The sequence below is a fragment of the Stereum hirsutum genome (assembly GCF_000264905.1).
Source record: "Stereum hirsutum FP-91666 SS1 unplaced genomic scaffold STEHIscaffold_15, whole genome shotgun sequence".
In the NCBI taxonomy this organism is placed as follows: Eukaryota; Fungi; Basidiomycota; class Agaricomycetes; order Russulales; family Stereaceae; genus Stereum; species Stereum hirsutum.
In genome coordinates, this window is record NW_006763145.1 from 760,552 (window position 1) to 776,028 (window position 15,477).

At 51.8% G+C, this 15,477-nt stretch overlaps 4 protein-coding genes across 4 annotated transcripts; 2 read left to right on the top strand and 2 right to left on the bottom strand.

Moving 5' to 3' along the window:
• Positions 1–1,312: 1,312 nt before the first annotated feature.
• Positions 1,313–3,870, bottom strand: STEHIDRAFT_102910 (uncharacterized protein; the record flags this gene model as incomplete). The annotated part of the gene is made up of 6 exons (XM_007308479.1): positions 3,798–3,870; positions 3,626–3,728; positions 3,112–3,174; positions 2,890–3,050; positions 2,575–2,835; positions 1,313–2,513 (listed from the first exon to the last, which is right to left on the bottom strand). The coding sequence occupies exons 2-6, from the start codon at positions 3,722–3,724 to the stop codon at positions 1,313–1,315; spliced, it is 1,785 nt and encodes a 594-aa protein (XP_007308541.1). The 5' UTR covers positions 3,725–3,728; positions 3,798–3,870.
• A 143-nt stretch (positions 3,871–4,013) lies between these two features.
• Positions 4,014–5,386, top strand: STEHIDRAFT_141718 (Per1-like protein). Its single transcript, XM_007308480.1, has 3 exons — positions 4,014–4,493; positions 4,544–5,155; positions 5,216–5,386. The coding sequence occupies exons 1-2, from the start codon at positions 4,025–4,027 to the stop codon at positions 5,107–5,109; spliced, it is 1,035 nt and encodes a 344-aa protein (XP_007308542.1). The 5' UTR covers positions 4,014–4,024; the 3' UTR covers positions 5,110–5,155; positions 5,216–5,386.
• Positions 5,387–5,918: 532 nt separating this feature from the next.
• On the top strand, positions 5,919–7,417 carry STEHIDRAFT_171343 (glycoside hydrolase family 12 protein; the record flags this gene model as incomplete). Its single annotated transcript, XM_007308481.1, has 9 exons — positions 5,919–6,077; positions 6,146–6,153; positions 6,217–6,266; positions 6,341–6,436; positions 6,501–6,548; positions 6,617–6,779; positions 6,846–6,881; positions 6,953–7,146; positions 7,227–7,417. The coding sequence occupies 9 exons, from the start codon at positions 5,919–5,921 to the stop codon at positions 7,271–7,273; spliced, it is 801 nt and encodes a 266-aa protein (XP_007308543.1). The 3' UTR covers positions 7,274–7,417.
• A 1,210-nt stretch (positions 7,418–8,627) lies between these two features.
• On the bottom strand, positions 8,628–8,918 carry STEHIDRAFT_64972 (uncharacterized protein; the record flags this gene model as incomplete). The annotated part of the gene is made up of 2 exons (XM_007308281.1): positions 8,628–8,707; positions 8,783–8,918. The coding sequence occupies 2 exons, from the start codon at positions 8,916–8,918 to the stop codon at positions 8,628–8,630; spliced, it is 216 nt and encodes a 71-aa protein (XP_007308343.1).
• Positions 8,919–15,477: the final 6,559 nt, after the last annotated feature.

Genomic DNA, 15,477 nt, shown 5'->3' on the forward strand with positions numbered 1-15,477 from the left:
GTCGTACCTACAGATACCCCCAAACCTTTATAGGTGATCCAAGCGGCTGAGCCGGTGCGGTTTGAGTGAGTGATGTAGTGACGCATGCGGTGAACTTCCAACGAAGACCCAAATGTGAGACTCAGAAGGAAAGCCAGCAGCACGATTGATAGTTTCCCCACTCCGACAAGCCAAGGAACTTATGGGATAGTGATGCCATCTCTAGGTACACGAGTCTCGAAAGCTCGGAAGCTCAAGTAGCATGTGGCGCTCGGCAACAGCACAGTGTGCATCGGAATGTGGTGACGCCGCTTATGCGAAGATATCTCTGAGGAGTGTCCAGCTAGAGAGGTCCAGCAATTCCCTCGGTTGTACGTACTGTGCTGAAACAGGGTCTGTCGGAACGATAGAAAATTAGTTGAAAGATGAGACACGCTCGGACAATGACGCTTGACGCAAAGGCGTCTATAGCATCAGCTATTTGTGAAGTTCAGAACTTGGCCTCCATGGTATGATAGCATGCGCAACAAATCAAGAGAAACCTGGTGAACAGCGTTGTGGCCCTCATGGCGACAGGCTATGTATAACGCATCTTGATGGCCACCTTATGAACGGCGAATCTCAGCACGAAAAGCCGCCCCTTCCATTCTGGCTTGCTGTCTCGAGTACTGGCAGTGACAGCAATCATGAATGCTGCGTATCGTGAGCAACAGCGTAGCCAAATGTGATAGTAGTGTGGAAAGTTTAGGAACTCTGTGAAGAGTCACTGATGAGCGCAGCTGAGCGAGATATTGCAGTGAGGAGCTTACCGACTCGGGGTAACCACTCTTACTCACCATCGACGATTCAAAGCCTGAGCAACATAAGAGATGGTCATCGGTGTTGGGCGCGTGCTACTGCCCAGACAAGAACAGCACACCAAATTATAGGCGGAAGGAAAAAAAACACCGGGCTGTGACCCAATAGGGACGAAGGCAACAGCTTTGGATCCTAACATGGACAAACAATAACGAGTGTGGCACTGATCCTTCGGTAGCACGCCACTCTCTCGAACAGTGGAAGTAGCTATTCACAATGGCATAACTGATTCGATTTATGTGGGGGACCACACAAAGACTAATAGTGAGGATGAAATTAAAGAGAAACCGAGACCTCCCAGCCCAGAAACCGAATTTACAGGAAGCATTTCATAAGCATAGACCATGATACGCCTTACAGTCTTTGTTAATATTATGGACGGACCTATGATCCCTCGTCAAAGGCAGGCATGGAGAACACGAGCGTCGTATTATACTAAAGTAAGGTAGAAGATGAAGGAGAATTACACCACGATTTATACCTCAACGTCTAAATCCATGGGAGGGTCCATCGGCGTTGGTGGTTCTGTGCCCGGGTTCGTTTCTGTCTCCATACTCACATTATCCGGATCTTGATCTCTTTCCTTCTCCCTCTCATCATCCTTCTCTCGTGTTTTACCACGACCACGACCACGACTCCTTCCTCGTGCTCTCCGTGCTCGTGTAGGTCTCGTGGCCGTCGATGCCACATCCTCCGCATCCTCATCAATCTCCTCCCGCAGACTACTAGGTCCCGCGCCACCCCTTCCTCTGCCTCTGCCCCTTCCCCTTCTGCCTCCCCTCGCCCTCCTCCCTGAAGATGCACCCCTTACCTTAACCGAGACCGAGGTACCCGTCCCGTTGGAACCGACATCATCCTGGTCCACATCATTCTCCCCATCATAATACTCGTTCCTCGCCATCGTTTTATCGGAAGGCCTCTTCTCACCAACATTTGCAGTTCCCACCTCTTCCTCTCTCTCCTCCGGAGTCTTTGCTTCTTCAGCCAACCACTCCTCCAGCCCAGGCGGAATCTCCCTCATCGCGACACTAGGCGCGCCCTTCAAATACCGTAACTTCTCCCTAATACCGATAGTGATGCGTTGTAACGAGGCCGGCGAATTCTGATTCTCGACTTTTCCGGTGAGTGGTGGATGAAGTTTCCACGCTGAATCCTGGAAGAAAGCGTCGTAGACCGTTGCTGGGACTTCATCCGCTAATTCGGCACCGACAAGAACCGCAGTCTCGTACGTCCAACATCTACTCACGTTCTTCACCGTATAACCACCACCACCTACAACCAACAACGGAACGTTAAACTTTCGTACAAAGTTTACACACTCTCCGTGGGCCGCGATGGAAAGGTTGAAGGCTCCCAGCCGATCCAGTCCGAGCGAATCGGCGCCACATTGGAGAAGGATGCAGGACGGTTGGAAGGTGGTAACGGTGTCACCGATGACAGTCTTGAATACGCTGAGATACATCTCGTCTGTGATCCCGTCCTGAAGAGGGACGTTGAGACAGAAGTGTTTACCAAGGCCGGCGCCGTTGTCGTCTAGCTTCCCGGTGCCGGGAAAGAAGTCGCCGGTGTATTTATGGAAGGAGACTGTCATGACGCGGTTAGAATGGTAGAAAGCGAGCTCAACACCATCTCCGTGATGGATGTCGATGTCGATATAGAGCACTCGAGGATGATATCTGCCGTAAAATCGAAGAACGATGAGAACAAGTGACAGAGGACCAAAAAAGGCAATCTCACTTCAGCATCTCGAGAATGGCAAGTACTGCATCGTTAACGTAGCAGAACCCGCTGGCCTCGCCGCGCTTCGCATGATGTAGTCCACCAGACCAGTTCATGGCGATGTCGGTTGTCCCGGCGCAGAGCTTGCGTGCTCCTGCAAGTGAGCCTCCGGCGTACATCTTAGAAAATTCGTACATATCGCCGAAGACGGGGCAGTCTTCAACGCAGTTGAAAGTGTCTATTAGATGTCGCATGTCGTCTTGATTTCCTGGTGTCACCCTTGCACAGCACTGTTAAATATCGGTGCCTATCGAAGAGTATGCAAAAGCTCACTTGGCGAGAAAGTCAAGATATTCCGGATCATGGTAAACTTCGAGTTCGGTTCGTGTTGCTGGTCGTGGATCGTGCATGAAGTGAATTTGCTTGTCCAGTCCATAGCCCATGACGAGCGCGTTGGTTAAAGACAGTCGGTGTGGCTTCATCGGATGGCGTTCCTATAAGTGGTGTAAGCATGGCTGCTAATAGAATGATCAGAAGCTAGAGCACGAGACTCACTCCATAGTGATGTTCACCAACACCCTTTGGGAAGTAATAAGAGACTATTGGGCGTGAGTGCGGCTATGAGATAAGTTCAGATAGAGGTTTGGTCAGTAAATATCGCAAGACAATATTAACCATACGAAGTGAGATGCGACTATGGAGTGCCAATCTACAAGAATAGAAAATTGAAGGATGTTTCCACTTCTAGCGAGAAGGCTCTGCAGAAGATCGAGAACATCATCATGATCGTGTTTTGAAAGACCATTGTAATTTTACTTTGGAGAACTAATGAGCCATAAAGGTCTTTCATGGTCGCGAGTGAAGCCAGGCAAGCTAAGTCCCCAAGAAGCGTACGTGAATAGCCAATGAGAGAACGATCTGGATCTTCTCCGCACGGAGAATGCGTATGCAAACAGTATCACAGAAGTCTCCTTTGTATAGTATGGTCACAAAGGAGCGAATCATCGACTTGCCGGCCCAGAGTTTGATTCCAAGGTCCATAGGCACCTGGAGAGCTATTGTCACTTACATTGACCCTCTCTGTAATAGGTTGAGCAGTGTTATATGGGCCTCTATCGGCAAAGAACTTCTCTGATGAGAAGGTATAGGTCTCAAACTTGCGGACCATGCCTCTAAATACAGGATGTATGAGTATGACCTTGAATACGAATTGTAAGTCTCGTCAGCAAGATGAAGCGTACCTAAAGTAGTTTTAGTTAATATATGATACAGTGCGTCTCGTGATACAAAGCCGGAAGAGATGACGAAGGAAGCTGAAGTTGAAGGGAGGTGGCAAGGGAGAAGTGGCGAAGGAAAGACTGAAATCGTTGAAGTCAGCCACCGTGCTTAGTCACACGCTCTCACGCTCCACGTTGAAGGCATCCAACTCAAGCGCATCGCTGATCACGACGACCACGACGACGGCAGCATGCGATTTGCACTTTCACTCTTTTTCGTGGCAATTTGCTCATCACTGGCACTGGCATCTTCAGGCGACCGTGATCACCAATACCAACGATGTATAAAACAATGCGAGACTAGAAATCTATGCACTCCTGGCGACGTGCCAGACAACTTCCCCCTCGCCATGCGCCTCACTCGTTGGACTTGCCTGGATGACTGCAAGTACACATGCATGCACACCATGACCGACTTTTCTGTCGAAAGCGGAGTACCGATAAAGCAGTACTATGGAAAATGGCCCTTCTGGCGGTTTGCCGGCATGCAGGAACCTGTGTCTGTTTTGTTCTCCCTCTTAAACTTACTCCTTCATATATGGGGAAGGGGAGAGGTCAAGAGGTCGATACCGGATGTACACCCGATGAAGCGTTTCTACCTGAACTGGTCGTTAGTCAGCTGTAACGCTTGGATTTGGTCTGCTGTGTTTCACACTCGAGGTAAGTTCGTTGCTCGATCTCTAAATTTAGAGTTCTGAAAGGTATGTTAGATACACCTCTAACTGAAAAACTCGACTACTTTTCCGCCGCTCTGACCATTCTGTATTCTCTCTACTTCTCCGTCATTCGTCTTTTCCACCTGTACCCGGCGCAACCAAACGCTCGCCTCACGTCCTCCGCGTCATCTTCGACGCCACGTAGAGCACTCTACTATCTCTGGACTATCATTTGCATCATTGCATACATCTCACACATTGCATATCTCACCCTCCTACCCCGCTTCGACTACACCTACAACATTATCTTCAACCTCCTGCTCGGCCTTTCCCACAATTTTCTATGGCTCGCATTCGCACTTCCTGCCCGAATGTCCCTATTCCATCGCTTTGCAGGTCAAGCGAAGACATATCGTCCATTATACGCATCAGACGCCGCTAAAGCGGTGGTTTTGACGACCGCCGCGACGTGTTTGGAACTTTTCGATTTTCCGCCGTGGAAGAGGATGGTGGACGCGCATGCCCTGTGGCACCTGGCAACGGCCCCGTTGGCGGTGATTTGGTACGATTTTTTGATCGTGGATGCATTGGACTCTGGGTGGAAAGGGGCTAGAGTGTGAGAGGCGGCTCGTCGTAAAGAGGCACAAAAACGTAGAAACTTCGGACGTATGTTTTCTTCTGCGTTCAACCTCGTGTATACACACCTGACGAAACGATTCTTTGAAGTGTAGCTGTGATGTCTTCAATAACTTATATGAATTGTATACCACGGACATGCATGCTTGCGCTTTGTTCTGCCTGCCTCTAATGGCTTGGCTTTCCCTTACATGTCTCGTACAATATCTCTGTTTCTCACATCCAGCACAATATTCGGTCATCTGCAGGTCACGTATATCCTGCGCTATACCTCGGACCCAACCGGCGGCTGTCGATTCTCTATGAACGGATCAATTGTCTGTGTTGAACGAGATATAGGGATTTACCTTACACGGCGCGGCTGGAACCTCGGAGTACGGATGCAAACGACAAGCGAGTTAAGCCATTCGTGGATCATATTGCTCGTCTTCAGCAATCGGCTAGGCGTCATGAGCGTCCTTATAGCAAGCGATCACGGTGGCAACCATGGGTACATTTGTCTTCGATGTGCAATGGTACTACCCCTCTGTGAGTTAGCACTGAGGGCAAACATGTTGGTGAGTATTTGGTTACCGTTTTCCCTCGAGTCCTCGCCCTTCTGATTCATTTTCATATTATTCGACGGCCCGCCTGCCCCTTCACAGACGTGTTGCACGCTGCACAACTTTTCCCGCTCCTTTTGCTCGATGCTATATGATGCATCCCGAGACGACAGCTTTTGTCAAGGGAAATCAGTCCTTCATCTCCCTACTGCATCGACTCCCGACCTTCTCTCCCTGAGGCATCACCAGAGATGTTCACAAGAACGATATCCATCCTACTCCTCGTTCTCACAGTATCCTCGGCCTTTGCTTCTCCCCTGATCCGGGACCAGAGCGAAGATGGTATTGAGACGAAGGCATTGAGCAAGCGCGGAGCTGTGCTAAGTGCACAATTTGCCACCGAGTCCGAGGTGGGTTTTTCTGGTGTCTCACGATTGATCACTGTGCCACAGCTCAAGGACCCTTCTCTAATATGTAGGCTAGTGGGTGCGTGCCGTGATAGTGCTTGACCTGAAGCGGCGATGGTACTCAAAGCGGCCTGATTACTAGTGTCTTCATATTGGAGAATAACCTTTGGGGCGAAGCTGCTGCCACGAGTGGTGCGTGCATTTTGACAGCATCCATTTACGAGTTGACTTGCACATACGTATGTCCTTACTGTCCGTCTATATAGGCTCTCAAACGTCGCAGGTGACTGCCACGAGTGGCACGACTATCACATGGCATACCACCTACACCTGGGCAGGAGGACCTTTCAACGTCAAAAGCTGTCCGTCCGCCTTACCCTCGCTATGACTTGATTGACAATGCTCATCGGATCACCCCTTATGTAGATGCCAATCTCGATCTCCGTCAAGGCCTCGGAAAATCCCTGACTTCTAGTACATCACATCTCTTTACCTCCTTCATCCCGTCCGGGCTCTGCTTACAAGCTCGACTTCTCGAATAGTTGCCTCAATACCTACGACCTGGGATTGGACTTACACCACTGCGAGCTCCGACCTTGTCGCTGACGTGTCCTACGACATGTGGTTGTCTAACTCAGCCACCGGGATGGGCTCGTCAAGTACTTCGACTTTCGAAGTGATGGTCTGGTTGAGTTCGCGCGGAGGGTGAGTACCAACATTTTTCGTGTGGGTGACACATTGACCTGACGAGTACTTTGTGTCGGTGAATAGCGCTGGACCTGCTGGCTCGCAAATTGGCACAGCTAAGTGAGTCTTCCTTTCCTCCCTTTTCTCACACGCTCTTGCCACCGCCACAGACTCAAGTACCTTGATCACAGCGTCAATGGCGTAATATGGAACCTCTTCCGCGGCACCGTCGAGACTTGGACCGTCCTCTCCTTTGTCGCTCCTTCCGAGATCACCTCTTTCAGCCAGGACCTCAAGCCCTTCTTCACTTTTTTGACCGCGAACCAGGGCGTGCCGGCTGATAGCTTCTTGGTGCAGTTACAGGCGGGGACGGAACCTTTTGTTGGTGCGTTGTTCTCCGCTCCGTACTTCCTCCACCGGTCTGTCCTTGGCAAGTCCACGCTAACAAATTGTGGCTCATTCCAGGCTCCGCAACGCTCACGACCTCCGCGTACAACACTGTCATCAACTGAAGGAGGTACGCGGTAAAGGTTTCCAAGCTTGGAGATTCCATGGTTTGGTTAGCCTGTCAAACATCATTTTTCAATGTTCGCGTTTCGTGCTCATGGGGAAGTCCATGTACTGCACTGTGAGCTCGCGATCGATTTTTGGCCAGCTTCTTTCATTTTTGCAACTGCTCTCAGGCTCATACGGTCCGAGGAGAAGAGAAAGAAGATGCTGTCGGACGTAAGGCCAAAGCCCGTCGGTCTGTGATGCTATGCATGCATTGTCTCAATCTGCATCCATGAGAACCCGCGCGTCTTCAAAAAGACAAGTCTGATGCGAACCCTCTGTTTGTATCGCGTGAACTCTCGTGGATGACGAAAGGCCCAATAATACGCGCGACTAGTGATCGATTGTCACATCGCAGTACGAGTTCTGTGCAGAGTACTGTCTTGAAATAAGAGTTCACTTTGGTCGTCGCGAGCACATTCCCCATTTGGACAACGGGCGTTTTCAGAAGCAGTTACCTTGCTTGAAAGGTCCTTCCTACCCCCGTAATTGCTCAGAATCGACCCGGAAATAAACATGACCAAACACCGGAGATTTGATCTCTCCATCTTCGCTTTGATAAGATTGTGGCACATGCCCCTTGTTACTCGATATCCATATGCATGAACGTGAACGACTTGTTGATATCTTCTCTTCTTTTCGATCTTTTCCACTCAGCGAGAGGACAAACCGGTTGTCTTTCTGCGCAAACGGCTGTATTCGCTCCTATGCCGCGTCACTGCGTCATAACGTTGCGCCCGGACGATAACATTGAACGCGCCGTGTCAGTGTTGTGGCGAAGCTCTCGCCCACGACCAGCGATCGCGTTGACACTTCACAACGCAGATCAATCTGCGAGTGTCCTTTACGATCACTAACTCTGCGTAGTTTCGACTCCCTCTGTATCGTTCGCAGGTTACTCGTGTCGACACATATTCACGTTGTTCGCGGTCTCCTTTGCGACATGTATACACTGCCCGATCCATGATATACTTGCCTTCTCTTGGTGCATTGTTCACATGTGTTGTCCTTCGCTCGGAGCGGGGCATTAGTGTGGGTTTCCTGTGTCATGTGCCAACATGCTAGTTAAATATTTGGTACGTTTTCAGAGGCTGTCTAACTTCGGTCGCAATTTCACACTTTCAGACCGCAATCGTTCTCACTCATCCACTCGACGGGCCTACGTCTCCGTTCATGTTTTCTTGTTCTGCGTAGGCGCTCGTATGACGTCGTGTAAATGCTGCAAAGGCTGAAATCATGCCACTCGTGTTCTTACACTACGTCATTATCCGCTGCGTCCCGGGTGCTTACGCTACCGGTGCGGAATTTTTTACTCTATTCCACTCGCCCTCTGCTCATCTTCTTCCACCATTCTTTTGTGTTATTGTCCATCTTCTCCAAACGGTCATCTTCCTCTAGGATTGGCGGTTTATGGGCCTGTAAGAATAGGTCGTCGTTGAAGTCGCGTAAAAGCCTGATCGTCTCCCTACCCGAACTCCTCGACAACGCCACATATAAATTGAACAGGGACAGGCCGTTCGAAGGAGGCTGGGCGATGTCGATGAGCACATAAGGGATGGTCTGGCCTTGTGCTCGATAGTCGGTGAATGCGTATGCTGAGGACATGGGCAGTTGGCGGCGCTGGACCCTCTTTGTGGTGAGTTTGCCTTTTACCTTCGTTCGAATGTCGAAAGACCGCGCGATGGGCTCGATTGGGATTACTTGGTCTTCCAAGCCTGCTAGCCGTGTGGCCCGTGTGCGGTCCAATTTCACGAGGATATATGCGGGTTGATGCTGCAGATGGACGACCTTTCGCTCGCCGATGGGGGGTTCCGATTCGTGCAGAACGATGCGAACAATGGTGCCCCTTGCGCCGTTGGTGATGTCCAGATCTGTCTGTACGTTCGTGGTGACCATGACTTTCATCCCGATCGCCACTTCGACAACATCCGGCAGTTGATTCCTCCCGTCTCCTCTCGTGGCATTGAGGCGCTTCCTCTGCACATCTATCTTCTCTCGCAGCGTGAGGTCTCTCCTCCCTAGCCGATCCTTCACCGTGTCGTCAGCTCGAACGATGAAGCGTCGCGCCTTGGTTTCGTCGCAATGTTGTCGCACCGCATGTTCGTTCCACTTCATTCGGACTGCGTGTCGCGGGGTGACGAGTCCGGCACTTTTCCAAGGAGCAGTCGTGAAGTCCGTTGGAGGGCAGCCCTCGTTCGTCAGGAGCTGGCCACGGAGCATTGTAAGATCCTCCGGTTGTACTCGTCCAAACCGGAGGTTGCGCAAGAAGTCTCGCCACACTATGTCTGACACCCGCATTTGCTCTCGCAGGATGACGACCTCTCTGAACTCCTCGAATATCGCGCGGCCAAGCTGTGATTCCGTGTTGTCGTAGGTGGCGTTCGAAGGCCAATACAACGCCTCCTTTTCGCCTCCGATAACAGGTGGGAATTGATGGTGATCGCCACAGAGGATGACGCTAATCCCTCCGAAGGATCTGTCGCACGACGGTTCACCTGGTTGTTGCTTGCCAACGCCAATGTTCCGGGATAGGGCCGCGAAGAAGGCTTTCCCGATCATGGAGTACTCGTCAATGATGAGGTAGCGGACGTGTCGGAGGATTCTCTGCAGCTTGGCCTTGGACTCGTCGCTCATAGCGCCTTTACGCTGTGAAATAGCGCCTATGACGTGGGTGGTCTTGCCACTGATGAGGGATGCTGCGACACCGGTGTATGCTCCCTTGATCAGGAGGCGTGCTGCGCGTGTTTCGACAAATCGACTGGTGATGGTTTGGATGACTTTCGACTTGCCAGTGCCGCCTTCCCCAGATACGATCATACGCAGAGGTGGTGGGTCCTTTCCCGCTAACGTCTGGTCCAGATGCCACGCCACAATATCATATGCACGACGTTGATCTTCCTTCAACTCGCCGACGGCCGCCGGAGCCAACGCCTCCTCTGACATCTCCACCTCGCGCATCTCCACCGATGGGCCGTCATCTCCGTCCATAATCTCTACGGTTGCCTCTCCATCGACGGCTAAGTCCTGAGGAAGCGACGCGAAGTCTTGACGGTCGATATCATCTGCCATTTGCTCTCGCCATCGGGAAAGCTGGTTCTGCATGGTTGCATTCGAGTACGTTATCCCCTGGCTGTTCTCTCTGATCTCTTGTGCGGGTGTGGGCGGAGGATTTTGGTCTCTATTCTCCTCGTCGAAGACGCCGGCTTGGAGGGCGTGAAGGATTGCCAACCTCGCGTGTTGCTGCTCTCGTGGCGACCGTTCCTCCGAGCGCAGCTCGTCCAGCAGCTTGGGAGTGATTGGCTGTTCCTCTACTGATGGATTTATGTCTTCATCCATGGCAACATCATCAGATCGATGTGCATCTGCGCGTTGTCGTCGTTCGTTTCGCCGCTCCTTCGCTGCTGATTCGCACTCGTGATAATATTGGAATCCATCGATCATACGGCGTGTGTACGCGTTCGCATTGTCCTTGAACGATGAGAATGCAGATTGCCATGTTTCGTTGGGCCCCTTCAGGTCTCGCGAAAGATCGTGCCACGGTTTAAGGAGGATGAGCATACAGGCACTGTAGTATTCTTGTGTGTCCGGGTCGTCATTGCGTGGAATGGTGTGCCCTCCGATGAAGTTCACGAGGTTGTTATGACCTTCGGTGCGCAGAACGCGGAGAAGTTTGTCGTGTTTCGGATGGTCCGCGGTGTATGAAACTCGGTCGTTGGGAGGCCTTCCCCGCGATTCCTCTCCGACGGGCGTTTCTGTGTTGTCCACTGATGCTGTTTGGGGCGTCCGTGGTGAATCTGCGTCGTATGTGCTGCCGATGAACTGAACGAGGTTGTATGACGCGAGCCCGGGACCCCGACAGCGATAATCAACGACCTGAGACTTGCCGTAGATCTTGCCTCGAGTGTCGCCCCCGATGGTGATCATTTCATTGTCCTGTGAATTGTGCTCCCGGTCAGTCCACTTCTTAGTCTTTCGCGCGTTGCGGGCCGCTCACCCCGTCCACATCCTCTTGAACAGGTGTATTATCCTCCGGAGCCTGTGTCCCTCCTTCTGGTGGATCCTTGGCGGTACTTCAGTGTTCCTTCCTCGTCTGAAAATAGGAAATCATGTTCGACTCACATTGCGCCCGAGGAGCTGATTGATATCGCTGTCTGCTCCTCTCACGCCTTCATTTCCGCTTTCGCCACTCGACCTGGTATGGTGTCAGCGTCTGCACTCGACGGAAAGCTATGGTCGACCTTACCTGTGGGGCCCGTGTTGGCGGCGAAGATCGGGAAACGCCGTTAGCAGCGCACCGGAAAACGACGACCAAAAGAGCGGGCTGTAATGGTGAGACTCCTTTGTGTCCTTCCATCCCATGAGATACGCGATGACCATGGGGCCTGCCAGTTCCTGTTGACGGTTCACTGACTGAACAACGCGCAGGATGAGCTTGCGCTGGTCGTCCTGAAGAGTATCGCGGTAATCGCTGCGCTCGACGTGATAGGCGTGGCCCTTCGCCATGACTGCCGACAGGTTGTGCGTCTTGCTTTGTTTCTTTGCCGCATAACCAGTGATGTACCAGGTGAGGTTTTTCGTGTCGTGGCCGTTCGTGATGAGCTTACAGTCGTTATTGCACATCAGGTTGACTGTTATGGCGGGATTCCAGCCGTTGACGCGTCCATACAGTCGTTTGGGACACCATTCTCCGTTCTCCTTCACGTAGTCCTCCGGTGAGCATTCGAACGGAACGCCGCGCTTGCAGATGTAAATGCCGTTCTGATCTGGGATCTGACACCGTCTTCTCTCACAGTTGTGGACCTGTTTGCTCCTGGCCACGCGAAGCTCGAGGTTGCGAACATCATCGTCGTACGTGGCCGAATCCGGGTGGGGCGGTCTACTGTACCCGACCTCGCGCTCGTTCGGAATGGCGGCGACGGATTCCGTGGACTCGAGGCCAGGCATGTAGGCTCGGACGTTCACACGAATGAACTCGGTGATCTTGTCTCGGAACGACGCTGTTTTGAGTAGCTCGTGAAGTTCTGAAGGGGACGGTGTGTGTTGGGTGTATAGGAGCATGTGAAGGTGAAGTGCGCCACGACCCTGCGTCTCGTCGGTTCCGAAGTACGCGCTGATTCGACCGAGGATGCCCATGCCACTTTCGACACGATGGCCTCCCGTCACCTTCACCTGGAAGAGGGTTGTTAGAATGGTGTCGATGATGAAGTGGAAGAATTTCGACGCGGCCCAGGGATCCCGGGCGATGTTGTTAGCGCGTCGATCCTTATCTGGGCCCTCCGTGGCGAGAAAAGCGTCGAGATCGATCTGTTCGCCGGCGAATACTTGAGCGATAGGGTGATGGAGGTCTGACGGGTTGATAGTGATCCAGACGGATGGTGGGCCCATCGCCACACTCGTCGACCAGATCTTGCTACGGAGCTGGTAACGGGATGCGTCTGAGCCATGGACACGAGCTCCGGCTGCATGGAGGTGACGCCGAAGGAGGCGAACGGCGGGGTCTACGATCGCCTGGCCGAGTTCCTCCTGCCGTACTGCTTCTCGTAGACTGTCTTGGGTGATGCGAGACAATACACGTGCGTCTCGGTCGAAATCCTTCCGTCTCATCTGGATCCGTGCGGAGTTGAGTGTCTGACGGCGCTGCTCGATGCCAAAGGCTAGGAATGGAAAGTTTTCGTGGCGACGGAACCGTCCGTCGTGATACTCGAGGGCCCATCGAACCTGCTCTATAAAGGAGAGCGGTGTTTCGCGATCTGCCTCGATGCCGCCGCGACCATTAGGAAAGAGACCTGGATACGCCTTCTCCCAGAAGTTTGCCGAGTTCGGGTTGTATGGCCGTGTTTCGCCCTTCCGAGGGCGCCCAAAGTCGTTCGCTGGTTGGCGACTGTAGCGAACACTGTAGCCTCCTTCCTGCCCCTCTTTCCACAGGTTGGAAAGGCCGTAGAGCATTGTCTCTGTGTTCGTCACGTTCGTTTGATCTGTATCGATTGCGCCATTGATTTGGAATGGTATGACATCGGGAGCTGGGCGATAAACGATACGGTGAGAACGTGTCAAATGATAGAAACAGAGTGGCGAGGAGTAAATTCACTTTCTCCATCAACGTCGCCTTCGGGGTCAGACACAAATGTGTATCCATCCTGTTGGAATGGAAGGGGCTCATCTGAAAGACATGAGACAATATATAAATGTCCACATACAAACCGCTCACCGTGGTCCGGTCCCTCCTCTTCCCTCGGTACATACCCTTCGCTCTCCTGGTCAACTATCCCCACGTCCTCAGATTGGTGGACGTTCGCGATGATCTCCTCCGGTACGCCATCCTCGGGAAGCTGCTGAAGGTGTGTGTCGCTGATCTCGATATCGCCGTAATACTTGGTATTGTTGGTTTTCAGCCAGATCAGCGCAGCTCGCACTGCATGACGCCGAACACGGAATGTGTTGTAGAGCCAAGATTTCGGGAGACGGCCCTTCGCTATGAATGTTACAGTGATTATGGAGGAGAGGATGGAGGGAGGCCGAGGCATGAGCTTTCCCTGTGTCATGGCGGCGATTCCTCGTATGTCCTGTTCGTAGGTGCTAACAGTCCCTCGCATACCCCGCTGAGTGTTCTCCGCCCTGATGCCCTCCGCCTTTTTGGGCCACATCTTGAAGACAAAGACACGAGGATACAGGAGCGCGATGAGCAGCTGCTCCGGGACGGTCAGGCGGCGAAGCTCCCATGGTATTTCTCCAATCCAGAGATTATTGGCAAGGGAATATTTAGGTGGCGCCGTGGTGTTCTCTTTCTTGAGTCCATCCAAGCACTCGCCACAGACATTGACTTCGGATGGGCGCCCGTCGTCGTCTGAGGTGATGGCGGACGAGTCAAGTAGCATCCCATGCGTTAAGACCTGCGCGGGGTGCTCCAGTTCCGACTTTGGTCTAAGTCTCTCCGGATGGGGAACAGCGGACAAGGGAATGGTTGTGATGCGACTCTTCCTCTTCATGAGCCACCGTGCACAAACGCCACATGTCGCCAACTGAACAGCCTCGTTGGACGTGGCCTCATAGAACTCTCGAAAACAAGCCTTTCTCTCATCCTCGGATGGTAAGTCCAGGAAGTGAGCCGTGTCATAGGACGGGCTCGGATGAGTGTACGCCACCTGTGGGGGCTCCAGACGGCGCCGAATACGCCTCTCCTCCTCATACTCGCGTAGCCTCTTCTTGTGCTTGGACAGCTTAGAAAGACGAACCTGGTGTCCTTTCTCCTGTAGCGGACGTATGACCTCTATCGGGTTGCGCGCGATTATGGCGTGAATGCGGTTCGTCTTCGTTGACTTGGCTTCCGTCGTGTATCTCGCCGCCGTGGACAACATGAATGTGTGAAGTTCGGTGACCGTCAGTGCTTGGAGATCGTCCTCTAGTTCCGTGTCGCTTATGTCTTCCATGTTCTCTGTAATAATGGAGGTGCAAATGCTTTGAGTGAGTCGCTTGGTTGGGTATTATGTGCATCAGGAAATCCGGTATCTGCTATATAGCCGGTGTGTTTTCCCACCCCTGATTTGATAGCAGAACCCACGCTCTGAGAGCTCTGAGAGCACTCATATCAGTATGAGTAAACACTCTATATCATTAACTTGTAGGACTATCTATACAGCTACTACCATGTCCATGAATCTATATTACCCTGTTTCACCTCAATAGAGATCTCTTACATGAGAGTGCTACCAGTCACAAGTGTCACAATGTCACAATTTTTGCTGGCCAGCCAGCAATTTGGGCCACACTTCTGCTCACATGTCCAAGCATCACTTCCTGACAAAATTAGGTATTGAGATTGACAGTATGGAAAGACATGATGATATATAAGCTACCAACAAGGATAAATTCAACAATAATAGGAAGGCAGAGTCTGAGTGGCACTGATGTGGCACAAGGATATAGAACACAAATTGAAGAGGCAATGTGACATTTTGATGGTTTGAATGATACATCCTCTCTACCTATACACTCTCTGGGATTGATTTGTAAAGAAAAAGAGGAGAAAAAGTCGAAATCTGAAGCAGAGAGAATATAATGCAGGCAGGGTAGGGTAGTGGATAAGAAGAGAACAGGATTCTGTAGGAACTGTGGTGAATACTACATATCTGAGTGGAGAATACTCAGCTTTAGATGTGGGAGAGTC

Bases quoted from the DNA above. Each gene is read 5' to 3' on its own strand.
- STEHIDRAFT_141718 (XM_007308480.1), top strand. From the start codon at position 4,025: ATGCGATTTGCACTTTCACTCTTTTTCGTGGCAATTTGCTCATCACTG. The intron at 4,494-4,543 runs GTAAGTTCGTTG...AAGGTATGTTAG, and splicing joins TGCTGTGTTTCACACTCGAG to ATACACCTCTAACTGAAAAA.